General features: G+C 44.2%; 1 protein-coding gene across 4 annotated transcripts in view; it reads right to left on the reverse strand.

Annotated features, from left to right (window-relative positions):
- Positions 1-15,292, reverse strand: part of PDE1C (phosphodiesterase 1C) — a 492,809-nt gene that overhangs the window by 269,311 nt on the left and 208,206 nt on the right. The window contains exons 1-2 of one of the 4 annotated variants that reach the window (XM_046670216.1): positions 14,834-15,196; positions 14,130-14,232 (exon numbers count right to left, since the gene is read on the reverse strand). The exons of 2 other annotated variants lie outside the window; for them this stretch is intronic. In XM_046670216.1, coding sequence (XP_046526172.1) covers positions 14,130-14,230 — 101 coding nt within the window. In that variant the 5' untranslated portion in view covers positions 14,231-14,232; positions 14,834-15,196. Of the gene's footprint in view, positions 1-14,129; positions 14,778-14,833; positions 15,197-15,292 lie in introns of those variants that run through there. One more of the 4 variants, XM_046670215.1, reaches the window with a different exon arrangement.

The raw sequence follows: 15,292 nt of genomic DNA on the forward strand, positions 1-15,292 counted from the left end.
GTGTCTAATAAGCTGTGCAACCTTTAGTAACTTCCATCACCTTCCCAACAGCCTGACTCCTCATCTGTGAAACGTAGGTAACAACAATATCCACCTCACAAGGTGATGTAAGAGTTCAATGTAATGCTGAATGTACCGCACTTTGCACAGTGCTGGGCACCCCGTAAATGCTCAAGAAAGAGTCAGCTACTGTATGAATAAGAATAGCACTGCATAAATGATAATGGTATTATAATTCAATAGGTTTCCAAATTTTGTTTGGAAAAAAAAAGCCTTTCATTGATTAAAAAAGTAAAGAAAAAAGGTTGAAGATTGCTTTCTAAAGTAGAAAAATCGAATATTCCCAATTCTCCTTATCTTAGAAGACTCAACCACAAAGAAAGCAGGTGCTAATCTCAGTCCTGACAAGAGCAAGGGGTGCTGAAACCCTGCCCAGCGTTCCCTCCCCGCCACACCCAAAGGGCTCTGCAGGCTGTGCTCTCTGACACCCACCCGGCAGGGGTCCCAGCTAGCCTAGCAGAACCACACACTTCCCTCCTCTTCAAACCTGGGCCATCTCTCAGATGGCAGGTAAAAAGAAAGTAAAACTAGGTATATAAGAGAGAGAGACCATTATAATTCTCAGAAATATCTGAAATTATCTTTTACTGAAGATTTTTTTTATTAATAATTCCCTAAAAACTGAAGCCCAGTGAGTTGTTTACACAGAATCCCTAAGCATCCCCAGAAGATGTAACTCAATGCAGAGATACCATGTGCTATAACTGGCATGACTGATTGACCCGGATCCACTTATCTCTTCAGCAAATTAAAAGATCGTTGGTCTTCACTGAAAATCAATGTCTGTTTAAGTCTGGAATGTTTCTATGGAACTGTGGATTGCCCATGAAGTAGCAAATGTTGTGTGCGTGTGCATGTGTGCACACGTACACAACAGGGGGAGTGAGGAGCTGGAAAATCCGCCCCCCCCCCCGAAGGCTTCAGTCCATTTACATCCAGCTGATCACATTCTGACAGGAGGATACAGAGACAGGAGCATCATCAAAGAGCAGAGAGCACTGACCCCCAATATTTAAAAAGGTTCCTCAAAGCTCTTCATAGTTGTGTCATCTAGAAGAAGCTGCTAGACCCTGAACTTCATTTTACCTCTCCTGGTCCCAATCAGGGAGAGAAAGGATGAAACTAAGAAAGCATAAGGGGTGATTCTGTCCACAATAAACATGGACCTGCCTAGGGGCAGAGTAGAGACAGCTAGGAAACAGCAAGAGACAACAGTGAAGCAGGAGCAAGGATGGTTGTGAGGGGCTTTATTTGCCTTCTGAGGGCTAGGAGTTCCCGGAGACTGAGCACACCTGCAATCAAACGTAAGTTTCACAAACTCCAAAGTCAAACAGACGATTTGGGAATCATTCCTGATAGCCTGGATCAGCGAGAGTCCATTCAGCACTAATGTTAAATTATGAAGTGCCTGGCAGGCTTTCACTTCTTTAAAGTGAGTGTCTTTGAGTAAGAGCCATATGGGTGCTGGAATAATGAGGTTTATAAATAGGCTTAATATTCAAACAAGCTGGCTTCGAAAAACCAAAATTTGTGCTCAGTTTCAAAGTTGACAGCAAGATGCCTCCCAGTAGGGCACAAGAAGGTTTTCTGGTAAAGAAAGGTGAGTAGACAACAACTGCAGAGGCACAACGAGAATCCCACTTCTGCCTTCAGTGTCCTCCGGGGTTCCTGGCCAACGAGGACTCACTCTGCTCCAGATCCCATCAGATCCCATCTCTGGCCTTCCCTACCGAGGTCACCATCACTGCCAGTGTACAGATAGCTGTGGAAACCTCCGTTCTCAGTTCCCTCAAGGGAGAGGAGATGGGGGGACAGACTCAGAAAAACAAAGTTAGCAGCAAGACTCATGGAGTTAACTACAAGTTCTCACGAGTTCAGGTCACATGCGGCTCACTCATGGGAAAGAAGACCGAGATAAAATACCACAAATACCCATGAAATGAGGGAGGCTCTGAACAGTCATCTGAGCCTCTGGTTTTATTTTTCATTGGCACATGGGGTGCAGACTGAAAAGAACTGGCTATCTCTAGAAACATCCACTAAATCTGTCTTAAATCATTTGTATGAACTACTGGATGTGTTACTGAGATTCGAGGGTCCTTATACATTTCTTCTCATTCCTACCAGTGATTTCACTTCCATGATGTGTACGTTAAAACCTAGATTTGCAGAGCTATGTATATTATTGCTTGGTGGCTTTTCCCATATTTTGAACAAGTAAATGTCAATGAGAAAATATATATAAGTTGCAGTCTCCTGGCACCTTCTGGCAGACTATCGGGAGCGGGTGGGAGATACCAGAGAAAGTGACTCTCTTCTCTTACCAGCTCAAAGGTTTTTAGCTGATTAGCTACAGAAGAAAAATCCATGGGGGCAATTATTCTATTCTCCTGCTTGGCTAAAGATCCAAGGCAAGACAAAAAATAAAAAATAATGAAATGACATAAACTCACTTTTACCTGGAATAACTCAATAATCAGGAAAGAGCTTTTTTTTTTAAATTTTCTAGAGAATTTTTCTCCTAGGTTTTCTATTGGGGAAAATCATCCTAAAGACTCACGCCCTTTCATTCAGCCCTCTTAGAAAAGGAAAGTCATATTCAGGGACAGCAACTCCCAAAGTATAAAATTCCAGTATGTTTAACCCAAAATGATAAGATCAAAGTCAAATGAAAGAAGCTTTTCACAGTGCAGTTTGGGGCTGGGGAGAGTGAATTCGAAAAATGAAAGAATGCTAATCTGAAACAGAGCTGTAAATAAGACGATCAATTTTTAACTCACTCCTGGAAGCAAATGAATGTGGTTCTATCTAGTGCTGGCTGGGCAGTGGAAAGAAGAGAAATCTTCGAGGAGGTTTAACCCAAACTAAACAACTCCCATCTGGAATGGCCCCAACTCACACACAGCCAATCCACACCTCGCCCGCTGCTCCCACATTCCCCAGGCCTGTCTCTTCATTGTTCTCCCCAGCCCTGCAGACAGCTGGCCAGACACAGGGATCCCAATCTCCTGTTCCTGCCTGCTTCTCTTCTGGGCCTGGATTAAAAATTCCAGCACTCAGATTACTGTCGGACAGGCCCCCAAATGGGACCCCTCCCCAAAGAAAGCTGAAATCTTCCTCTGGAAAGCAAGGTTTTTGAGCAGACCAAGCACTATTTCCCTCTAGCTAAAAATCTACTGCTTAAAAGCTGGGCAATAAGCTAATCAGTGGCACCAACGAAAAAATATGGAGAGGTTTTTAGAGAAAGAAAATAGAAAGTAAATGTCACGCTTGTAGAAATCCAAGCAGTATGTATTTGCATAAATGATTTATTCATCTATTCACATATTTACTAAAACCACTTGCTGTGTTATAAGTACAGCAAAACTGTGTGGGTGGGAATGGAAGAGATTTTTGTGAGCTCCTTCTTGGGATCCTGGCTCCTATTTAGATAAACATCAATGAGAAAGGCTGAAAACAAATATTTCTTAACATCTGTGACAACACTGCCCAACTGGAGATATATCCAAAGGATTAAGACAAAATCTCACTCTTCACAGATAGATCTCTGTAATCAGGGGAGGGGTAGGTTTTTTTGAATTGAATTACTCAGAGAGTTGCTTCAATTCTCTTCTTCATTTTTTCCCCATGCAGATTTAGCCAGAACCAAAACTGCATCTTCTGCCAAGTTTAACTTTAGTGACCAGCCTAATTTTTTCAATCCTTTCCTGTCTACTCCAGCAGCATTCTTTCCCTCTCTCCTCTCTCACTCCCTTCCTCACAACTCTTATCAAAATCTACTACTGGTGGAAAGTAGCTCTTGGTCATTTCCAATTCCAGGAGAATTTAAGTCAACACAAGAGCTTGTGGGGAAGAGAAGTCCTTCTTATTTCCTCTAAAGCTTTCTCTCACAGTAGCATCATCTGTATAAGGCTCTTCTCTGGACACAGATTCCGTAAATTTCAACAGTTTAAATATGGCAAAAATGGGGCCAATATCCAAAGTACAGAACAACAACAACAACAAAACCCAAGTAGCAGACGCATTCCTTGGGACCATTTTGAGCTCTACTGTCAAGTGAAATCAGTTGAGCATTCCAGCCAAATTCTCCTCAGTTATAGTTACCTTCACTGAAACCATGACAAGACTGCCAGAAACAGGTGCTTTGAACAACTCTTTCATTTTTTTAAGAATGACTAATTTCGGTCAGTGGTTTTATAGACAGAATGGCAGTTCTCAGCAACATAATCCTTATATTTCAAAAATGAGCTACACAAGACCCTATTCACAACAGTGTTTACATTCCTCATCCTTAGCAGACAGGCTTTCCAAGTAACAACCCCCTGGAATAGTATACTAAATGTAATATACTTTGGGGGGGGGTTAATTTAAAGGTAGTGTAAGACCCCTCAGAGCCATCCTTAGAGTAAAGTCAGAGAGCTAGAGGAAAACAGGAGTGAGAGATTAGTCTGAATTTGAACTATTCCTAAAACACCTGGAAGTAGCTTTCAAAAATTAATCTTTCACTACTGGATTTACTCAGCATGTCTCTGGAGTGTAAGAAAAGACTTGGTTATTTAAGCATTTTGGTTGTTTGGAATCTGGGCAAACAGAATTTAATGTTCTTTGGATGTCCAATAGTGACTTTCAGCCAAAACACTCAATGCACTCTCATGTTGATTGTCTAAATATTCACTCTTCTGGTGGCCTTAAAAGAAAGGAAAGCTGTATTTCAGTAGAATATTGAATATTGGGTCTCTGCAATAGGGCCTTGGACAAGAGTGGAAGTGGAGAGAGGGAAGGCTCTTTTTAGAAAGACCTTAAAGAGCAGGAAAAGGGCTATGAATGAGGCAGAGGTGTGGAGAGTGAGCACTATGGCAGGGCTGTGCACTGCCCCAAGAGACAGAGGCCAGGTGTGTCCACTGGAGGGCACCTCTGGAGCAGCAGTGGGAGGCTGCGCCCAATGAAGGAGCCTAGACAATAGCATGGCCTCCTGCAAGGTCTAGGGAGCCTCCACCCAGCCAAGCTTCACCAGGCCCCATCTGCGGTGGGCTGGGCTCTAGGCTTAGGGTCTTGCTGCCTGGCCACATGCCCTATAGTTCTCAGAAGGTCCCTGATGAGGGCCTCAGTCCATTTGACTTTTTGCGTCATGGTTTCTTTCTGCCCATGGAATACTGAGAATCATCCTGCCTACCCACCCTCTGTCTCTGTTCTAAATCCATGTTGTGGTGGGCATGACACCAAGTAATCAATACAAGGGTTCCACGCAAAGCTATGTGCATTGACTGCTAGCTGGTCTTCCCCATTTATGAACAAGTAAATGCCAATGAGAAAATAAATATAAACTTATAGTTTCCTGGCACCTTCTGTCAGACTTTTTAGGGGATCACGCTAAACTTGGTTCTCTCTACTTGTAATAGTCATAGGAATATTAATTTAGCATCATTCAGACACAAACATGCATGCAGGCACACACACACACACATATAAATATACAATATTTTTTCTTCTTACTTTGCTGGGCTGTACATTTTATCTCTAACCCAGACCTTTCTCCCAATCTCATTTATCCAACTGCTCATGAATTCACCACATCTCCTCAGGGATATCTTATAGGCCCCTCATATTCAATACGTCCAAAACTGAATTCATGATCCTTACATCATTCATTCTGCTCCCACCCACCACCAAACCTGCAAACTTGTTCCCTCCTCACTGTTCTTAATCTCAGTGAATAGCACCTGGAGACTCAAGCTACAAACCTGGGAGTTATCCTAGACTCCACTCTCTTCCTCATCCCCCATGTCCAAGTCCTGTTGAGTCGACCTCCTGAAAAGCTCTCAAATCCACCCCTACAGACCTACCATGGCTTCCCATTGCTAAGGCACACTGGTCTAAAAGAAGGCAATACCTAACCCCTCTCCAGCAGTGCCCTCAGCCTCCTGTCTCCACAGCATCTATGCTGCGCCCACATGGCCTTCTTTTGTTTTCTGAGGTGTTCCTTTGGCTCTTTTCGCATGGTGTTTTCCCAGGCCTTGAATACCCTAGAATCTTTGCTTCAACTCTTTATGTAATTAATACCTACTTATTCTTCAGATCTCAGCCTAAATCTCACTTTTTCAGAGAAGCCTTCCTTGATTTTTGGCCCAGGCTTGGGCCCCTCTTAAATGTTTTCACAGCACCCTGTACCTCTTTGCAGCACTCATCACAGTAAATAATTTCTTGTGGGATTATATATTTAATATTAGAGCCTCTGCCTCTAGACTGAATGCCCCCTAAGGGAGGGAGCCTTTGTTTTGTTTCCCGCTGTGTCCTGGTGCCTAACATAGCGCCTGACACAGGGTAAGTGTTAGAAAAATGTTTGCTGAGTGAACGAGTCATGGATGAGTTTCCTGCATACAGATGTGCGTGTGTATTCATTCAAATATGTAAATAAAAGTCATTACCTATAATCATAAATTATGTCTTGTTGATTAAATTATTCTCTTAAGCTTTTTCAGAATTTCACAACCTAGGAACATACAGGTTTTTCTTACACTCATGAAGACTCACTTATTTTGTTTAGTAACAGCTGTCAAGAGGTCTTTAAATAAAGAAGACACTCCAATAAGCCTGAAGAATACCAACGCTTTACATGGATTCAGTATACTTTCTCCAAAAATAGAGCGTTTCATTTGTTCTGGAATTCATTTTTTATTACTAAGGGGAAATTGTGATGGTCATTCCCAAAGCTGTTATAGACTATTTTATGTGCCTCATATTTAACAATTATTTTTCTTAGTCAATTCTCAAAAAGCCATGAGGCAGGTCATACAAGCACTTTCTCTCCATATGGGGAAACCTGAACCAGGGAAAGTAGTTTTTTATGAGCCAAAGAAAATTAAAGACAGAAAATCAGGGCTAGAAATGCACAAATCTCTCTGCTTGGGGCTGCTTCCCAACCGACAGAGGCTGTAAAGTTTAGTCAAAATAACAAACACTTCACTGCTAAATATTGAGTTGTAATTAGCTAATAAACGCAACCAAATTATGATAAGCAAGTGATGATGTACTAACAGACTGCATTAGTATTCAAGTAAAGAAAATTTCATTCCAAACCTACTTATACTTTTTGACATTCACCTCTTTCTCCCCTTTAATATACATTAAGAACATACTTCAGCGAGACTTAATTGATCTTTATCAGGAAAAGAAAGACAAAAATAATCCCTCATACGCAAATGTCTTCCTTCTCTGATCCCTAGGACATAGTGTCAAAATCACTTATTTAGCAATTAATTATTGCCCAGCCTTTTATTGCTGTTTTTTAACTTTTCACACGTATACAGAGTTCTCTGTCTCCCTAACTAGGCTCCAAGTTTTCTGAGAGTAGGGCTTTTCTTCTGAGGTTTTCATATCTCTTCTGAAGCTCCCAGTAGCTGGCACAGAATAGGAGTCCAATAAAAATATGTTGAACCATCTGACATTTCCAATTAAATGGGAGAGTGAAAAGACCAATTAATAACACTAAAATGTGTAATCTGGGGGAAATCAACAATTATTTAAATTATTCTTTTGGAATTGCCTTATTAGTTGAGATTCAGGTCCAGCTCCTCTTCCATAGGTCATCTGTTCCCACGGCTTTAACTCAGAACTATGACTCTCAGACTCACCACTCCAGGCCAGAGGTCTCTCCACAGTTCCTGACTGCTATTGCCAACGGCTACTTGGACATTCCAGAGTTTACTCCACTTCAACATGTCCAAACCCAAGTTTATCATTCTGCTCTATCCAAGCCTGCTCTTCTCTCCATGGTCCCTAACAAGGCAAATGACACCAAACTTACTAAGACATCCAAGCCAAACAAACATGGAAGACAACTTCTCCTTCTCTCTTTCTGCTCCAAAACTAAGTTCTGTCAATTTTTATGTCAAATACGCCCCCTCTTCTCTCACCTTCAGTGGCACTACCCCAACTTAGGCATCTTCTCCAACTGGTCTCTAGGCCTTAAGTGTCATCTCCAATCGTCCTCCACAATTCTTCCAGAATAGCCATCCTAAAATTCAAATCTCATTTTGTTACTCTCCAGTTTAAAGCCTTTTAACAATTCCTTACAACTTAAAGGATAAAATGCAAACTCTTTACAATTTTATGTATCAAAAAAAAAGGATCTCTGGAAGATATGAAGGGCAACACCTCAAACATATTTTTGTGTGCAATGTAGTAAAATGTGTTCAAATACTTGACTCTTTAAATCATGAATGTGTATAATTTTGAGTAAAAGAAAATTTTTTTTGATTTCATGTGTCATACCTGGCCCTTGCCCTCCTTTCCGACATTACCTCTCACTTCTCCTCGAAGTGCCAAGGCCTCCCGCGCCTCTGTACCCTTGCACACTCTGCTACCCCCATTCATTACCTTCTATCTATCCCTCAATATTGCACTAGATGTGGGGCCGGCCCGGTGGCGCAGCGGTTAAGTTCGCACGTTCCGCTTCTCGGCGGCCCGGGGTTCGCTGGTTCGGATCCCGGGTGCAGACATGGCACTGCTTGGCAGCCATGCTGGGGTAGGCGTCCCACGTATAAACTAGAGGAAGATGGGCACGGATGTTAGCTCAGAGCCAGGCTTCCTCAGCAAAAAGAGGAGGACTGGCAGTAGTTAGCTGAGGGCTAATCTTCCTCCAAAAAAAAAAAAACAAAAAACACACAGAGACCTTTTAAGGAAAGTAACCAGAGCTCTTGGAGATTGATGTGTAGGGGATAAGGTAACCCTGTTACCCGGACAGCTGATGGACCAGGGGCTAATTTGGGGGTCAGCTGCTTCTGAGGTGATCTGGGAGATTTCTGACCAACAGCTCCATGTTGAATAACAGCAAACAGATTCAACCACACCCTCTCTTTTGGAAATTAACAATGAGGGGTGAGCACAGAGAAGGACACTAGGATTCAGGCTGTATCCCTAGTAAGTATAAGCAGCTTTTCCAGTTGTCCATAAAAACAGCTCAGAATTCTGGGCTGATTTATTCTGGGCCGACTGGGTGACTCCTCGTTTTCTTCGCATCTTTGCAAAAGGTTTCTTTGCATCTTTGCAAAAGGCTGATATGAGTGAAAGGAATCTATGCAAGTTTCTTCCCTGTGACTCTAAGGAGTCTGCCCAGAATAAATACTCAGCTCACTGCTCGTCCGCAACACCTTCTCTGGCCCTCCCAGGCAGAAGTAGCTCCCTTTGCATCCCTCTTTAACTATAGCCATCACTTCCGGCTATTCGTGTCAGTCTCTCTCACTAGCCTGGGAATTGCTGAAGGTCAGGTAAGCATCTTACGGACTTTTGCATACCCAGAGCTCATCAAAGTGCCCGGCACATAATAGACACTCAGTAAACGTTAACTGAGTAAACTCATGTGATCCGACATTAATGATACCATTAAAAATTTTAGATGAACAGAAAGAAAACAGAGTGAGAGGGCTTTATTAAATAAGAAATATGAAACCAAAGATCCACGCTTCTTCGCCTATGGCTTCTTCCTCCCATCTTGGCTGAGTAGTTTGGAAGGGTCCCTTACATTCTGTGTGTTTTTGTGGGGTATTAGTGAAGACTTTTTCAGAGAAACCAAACTCAAAGCAGCCTAAGCAGAAACAGAGCCTGACCAGAAGAGCAGACAGAATCAGAGAAACATCTGCAGGAGCTGGGGCCTCTGGGAGCAGACCCAGGGATTTCCACTCCATCTTCTCACCTCTGCTTCTCCTTGAGCTTTGGCCTCAGTGTGTCCCATCATAAAAAGGTCTTCCCCCAAAAGTGGGAAATAGAGCCACTGGCCACCACCAGGAAAATCCAGAAAAAGGGAAAGTAGCACTCTCCCATGGCCAAGAGAGAAAGCTCAGTGAAGGACCCTAATGCTCCTGGTTGGGTTCTTTGACGTGCTTGAGACCCACCACTGTTGCCAGAAAGGTGAAACTGTATGACTGGCCAGTCCTAGATCATAAGCCCATCTCTATGGCGGGGGGGGGGGGGTGGGGAATGGGGCAGGGTCTGTCACATAATAAGGAAAATGAGAAAGCTTGCTGGATAGACAAAAACAAGAGTCCCAGTCTGTTACCTTAATAGCCACTGACCTCCCTTTACATTCATAATATTATTTTAGATAATGCAAAAAAAAAGCATCATCATCTTCATAGACAGTGTTGTATAAGCATAACATTTATTATACTGATTACCTCACTGGAGATATACCAGTGACCAAAATAAACACATGACAGCTTAATTACAATTGTGACAATGCCAAGGAATAAGTGTTCTCTCACTTTCAATTTTAAAAAAGCATAAAAGTACCTTTTCGTCATCATAGAGCAGGATGGCAATAGAAAAACTCTTGGTTAGGACCCAAGGTACAAGTCATGACTCAAAGCCATGCAGCCGTGAGGCTCCGCACATCATCAGAGGGATAAAGCACAGCCATTGACGTATTTTCTCTGATTGGAAGATTCCCCAACAAAACAGCCATTGGGAGAGGCTCCTGAAAATTCCACCCACTCCTACAGAGGAAAGAGGTATGATGACGGCTCGGCTCGTTGGGGACAACGGAGATTTATAGAAACTGAAATGAGAAAAAGAAAAGGCCCCTCCCAGAAACGTAAGAGGACAGCATCCCTCTGAGAGAGAGAATTAAGGAAGCTCAAGTGTGTGGTATTTGTTCCCTTCCGGCTTACAGGAATGTGAACATGTGTCTGAGCAGGGGGCAGGGCTGCAGAGGGAGGCTGAGGACACCACACCCCTCGAATCACAGCGGGCCTCTCTGCCTCGGTGTGCAGCACCTAGCTCAAGGGAAACGGAGTCGTCATAACAGCATCCACCTAGGCTTGCAGGGTTTTGTAATCTCAGCTAGGGGAGATAGTGTTTAAAATTCACATTTCCAATACTCGATGCACTATTAGTATGTTGATGATGCTGCAAGGCCAGGTTAAGAATTTTTCCTAATTCTTCCCCAGAGAAACATGTGAAACAGCCCTAGGTTTCAAATACATATTGATAATGTACTGTATTCCAGGTAGTATTGTAGGCACCAGGGAGACACCAGTGACCAAAAGAAACAAAAAACTCTGTCCTCAGGGAGCTTATACTCTAGTTGGAGGAGTCAGACAATAAACATAATAAATAAAACATATAGTATCCAGACAGTAAGAAGAAAAGAAAGAGAAAAAAAGAAAGCATGGCAGGGGGCTGGGCGGGAGTTATAATAGACAGAGGCTCATGTTCTGCATTCTCTCCACTGTAGATTCTCGGCAGATGAGCACCGCAGCAATCCTCATCACCTGCTGGTGAAGACCACTCCCGGCCAGCACAGGAGAGGGGAGAGATAAGGAGAGGGAAAGAGAGCACCTGGGTAAACACAAGAGTGGGATTCAGCCCTGGGTCATGGCTTTGTCCAGTTCCCACCTTGGTGTAGATTTCTGTGTCCCAACCTGGGTAATCCTGTCAATAAAACCTGCCTCCCCTCCAGCTCAGGGAACACCCTGTTGATGAGTCACGTGGCCTATAAGCTGACCCAAATATATATTTATCTTCATTTTGAACATTGGAAAGTTCACATTTGGTTCTTTAAGCTTCTTTCATCACCTACTGATTAAGCGTCTACTTTATGCCAAACTCTGTTCTAGGCACTGGAGGTACAGCAGTAAGCAAGACACACATGTGTCTGTCCTAGAGGAACATACATTCCAATGGAGGAGACGAAAAATTCAACAATAGATAAAACAGGGGAGATACCGACAAGAAGACAACAGATACCATTGAATAGCCCAGGCACGAGATGATCAAGTCCTGAACTTAGATGGCTCTCAAACAAGCTGAACTGAATTCCTGACTATCCGTGGTCATCTACAAAGCCTTTTCTCTAAGGGTGTCATGGTAATAAATTGATATGAAAATCCAGTTGTGGCTATTGGGTCTTTCCAAAATGTTGAAAGAACAACTTCATTTCTCCTACTGACAGTCTGTTGTGTGGATAAATAGACACACAACCTTCCATCTCCCACGGGTTTCTATTTTGTGAACTGCAAAATGTTATCCAAGTTGTAGAAATAAGCATGTGCTTTGGTTTCTGGAGTCTTTAGCAACTTATTATAGCACTACTGTCTTGCGTAAAAAAAAAAGTGGTAGTAAAAACCATAACACTACTAAAAAAAAGTCATAATAACAATAGTAGCATGTCCTCTTCAAATTAGAAAGTGAAGCCACATATCTCCTGGGACTGCTGTTGAGCGGGGTATTTCAGTAGGAAGGGTAAAGAGAGAAATTCAAAACACACATTTGGAGAAGAATCAACCCACACCTTTTATGTTCAAAGGCACCAGGTGCTGGGTAGATACGACAGACTGGAAAACGAAAACGTGGATGCATCACACACAACACCTTAGGGAGAGAAGCCTAACAGATTCGAAGCCGAGAAAGCTACAAGACGGTGTATTGCAAGCGCTAAATGCTTTTTCACCCAAGCTCCCACCTCAGCCCTGCTGAAGTGCCCAAACGCTCTCTCTAGCCTGAGCAGCTCTATAGAGCCGGTTGGAATTGTAGCACAGCCAGAGAAAAGCAGTTCCCGAGTGTGCACAGGAGTCCCTCTAGCCGGGATGGCAAGGAGACCAGCCTGACAACACTCTCACATTGTATATCTCGGACCCAGACTTTGTGGACGCAACAAACTTTCTGTATGGGCCACCATATAATCAGATACAATGTTCATTACATATGACAAGGGCTTACTGGAAACACTGCTCTGAGAGAGGTGTTGTGTTGCACACATCTCCACCGTCAGGACCACCTGCCAGCCAGAAAGACAAAATTTCCAAATAATCTTACAGCCTCTGCTTGCAGCACCCAGACAATTCAAAGACCATATTTTTGGTATGATTTCCCATTGCGATCAATGGCAGTGAAGCTCACTTAGATTACTGATGGAAGGGCTTCTACAAATTGCAATTTAAATAGGGACCCCTTAAAGAAACACATACTACCTTATTGCTTCCCCTTAGAAACTCTGACTATCCTGCTTGGGATGTGGTCTCCCTTAGCTAAGATTAAGCTAACTTAGATCAGTGCCTTTTTGATTTGGTTTCTTTTGGGTGCTGTGTGTATGTGTGTGTGTGCTTTCAAAAACAATAAATTCAGCAAAACAAACTGCCAGGGAGCTGGTTTCCCCATCACCGTCCTCAGTAGAAACAAAGTGTCTGAAGAACATACTTGGAGAAAAACTATTTTTTAAACGGTACTGGATATTTGATGCCAAATATCTGGGACCTGCCTGGTCAACTGAAGAGAAGCTGTAAATCTACAGCGATCACTACAGCTTCCCGACTGGGGTTTACAAAATCATTTCACAGAAAAGACCCTGTATTTTCAGGTCACCTCTCCTCTATACCCAGACAGACAGAACCCAACGAGCTGAATGAAATTCAGAGATCTCTGTGCATCAGTCCAACTAGAATTCAGGCCACTGTATTGAAAGCAAGCGCCCTATTTCACTGTTCAAATATTGCTAGGAAATTCCAATATTGGTTCTGATCCCCACTTTCTCCAAAAATAGCCCTTCTTTCCAGTAATTATTTTCCTGCTAGAAAGAATCCTAAGAAAATATCAGAAGTTGAACTGGGCTGGGGAAAGGGAGAGACAAATCTAGCAGCCAGAATGCATGTTGAATTTGAGCCATTGGTAAGTTCTTGGACCACCTGCCAAGGTGTTTGCAAGCACTTTGCAGAGAAAAACCCTTCCTTTGATTAAAAGTCTGTGACCTGAGCTCCCAAACTTTTCTCACGGGGGAAAAAGGTCCAGAAACATCTCTGTGGCTATTGACCTACTAGAACTGAAATCTGAAGACATCTCTCCTTCCCCGCAAAGAAAGCACAGCTCGGAAATAGCAAGGCAATTTAAGTCAGAAAGACAAATCTCTGTTGAAAGGAAGGTAGCAGTGACTGTAATTAACAGAGAAGGAGTTGTGGAACTTCCAGGGCTGTATTTAAAGGGCCGTGCAGGAACGGGGTGAGCAGCCGTGAGTGTGGATGTGTAGTAAAATGTTGACGGGAGAGGGAAATGGGGCAAGAGAAGTAAATAGATTTACTTACAGCCCTCGGAGCCGAAGCCAGATTTTCTCGATCTGTTCGGGTTGCAGGTATTTCAGAGAGTTGCTTTCAAATTCTTCAATCTCCTTGGTGGGCGACTCCATAGCTGCAAGTTATCACTGGGAGTGAGGCTGAAAGAGTTTGGGCTGTCCCCTCCCTGCCTCCTGGCCCAGCATGAGCCCCCAGCCAGTCTGTCACTTTCTCCGTGCGCTCTCCAGCCTGCGCCCCCCAAATCCGGACTTAAAGTGGGCTCGGATTTCGGGCGACCCCGGGCCCGGGTGCCCCCTGGAGGTAGTTGTGGTAACCAGCCATGGTCCCGGGCTAATGCCCAGGAATAGAGATTGTGCTTCTGCTCAAGAAGAAAGCACCTCGGATCTATTCAGAGTCTTTTTTTTTTTTTTTTTTTTTTTTTAGACAAAGCCGCAGAAGCGATCAGTGTGGCAGCTAAACGATTTGGGAGAGAAAGGAAAGACCCAGTGGGGAGGAGAGGAAGCGAGCAGGGAGAAAGTGAGAAGGGGGAGTCCAGAGGGGGATGAGAGATGAGCCTAGGTGGGGCTGGCGCGAGGCGGGGTGGTCTGACCCAGAGGCCCCCGAGCCGGTCCGCCCTGCGCCCCCTGCCCTGGAACGCCTCGCGGCTCCTCCATCCCCGCGCTCTCTCTCCCGTGCCTCGCTGCTTTCGAGCCCCCTCTCTGTTTTCTTTCACTTACCAGCAGCTCTGCTGACAAGCGAGAAAACTGACAACTGAGAAAAGTCGTCTGTCAGCGCGCCAGGGCTGGCGTCTGGTCTGGCACCCGCGGGCGCGGAGGGAGGGGCGCGCCGGGCACCTCCGTCTGCAGGGCACACGCTCGCCGGGCTCCAGCCTCCGACCCGGGCGTCCCGCGCTTCAGGGCAGCCTGCCGCCACGAAGGGCCCCCAGCCCGGGTGTGTCGGTGGCTCCCGAAGCCCGCACAAAATAAATAACAGGGCACGGAAATCCGAGGGAAGCGAGGTCTGTGTCCTCCCAGGGGGCTGGTGGGGCAAAGAGCAGCGCGAGGTTCCCGGAGTTGGTGCTTTGAGCTTTCATTTACAGCGCTCACTTACACTCCCGCCAGAGAGCCGGTTCCATTTTGAAATATTAAAGCAATTGATAGGCACTGAAGTAACCACACATCACACTTAGAAAGTCC

Source organism: Equus quagga, chromosome 8 (genome assembly GCF_021613505.1).
Source record: "Equus quagga isolate Etosha38 chromosome 8, UCLA_HA_Equagga_1.0, whole genome shotgun sequence".
Classification (NCBI taxonomy): Eukaryota; Metazoa; Chordata; class Mammalia; order Perissodactyla; family Equidae; genus Equus; species Equus quagga.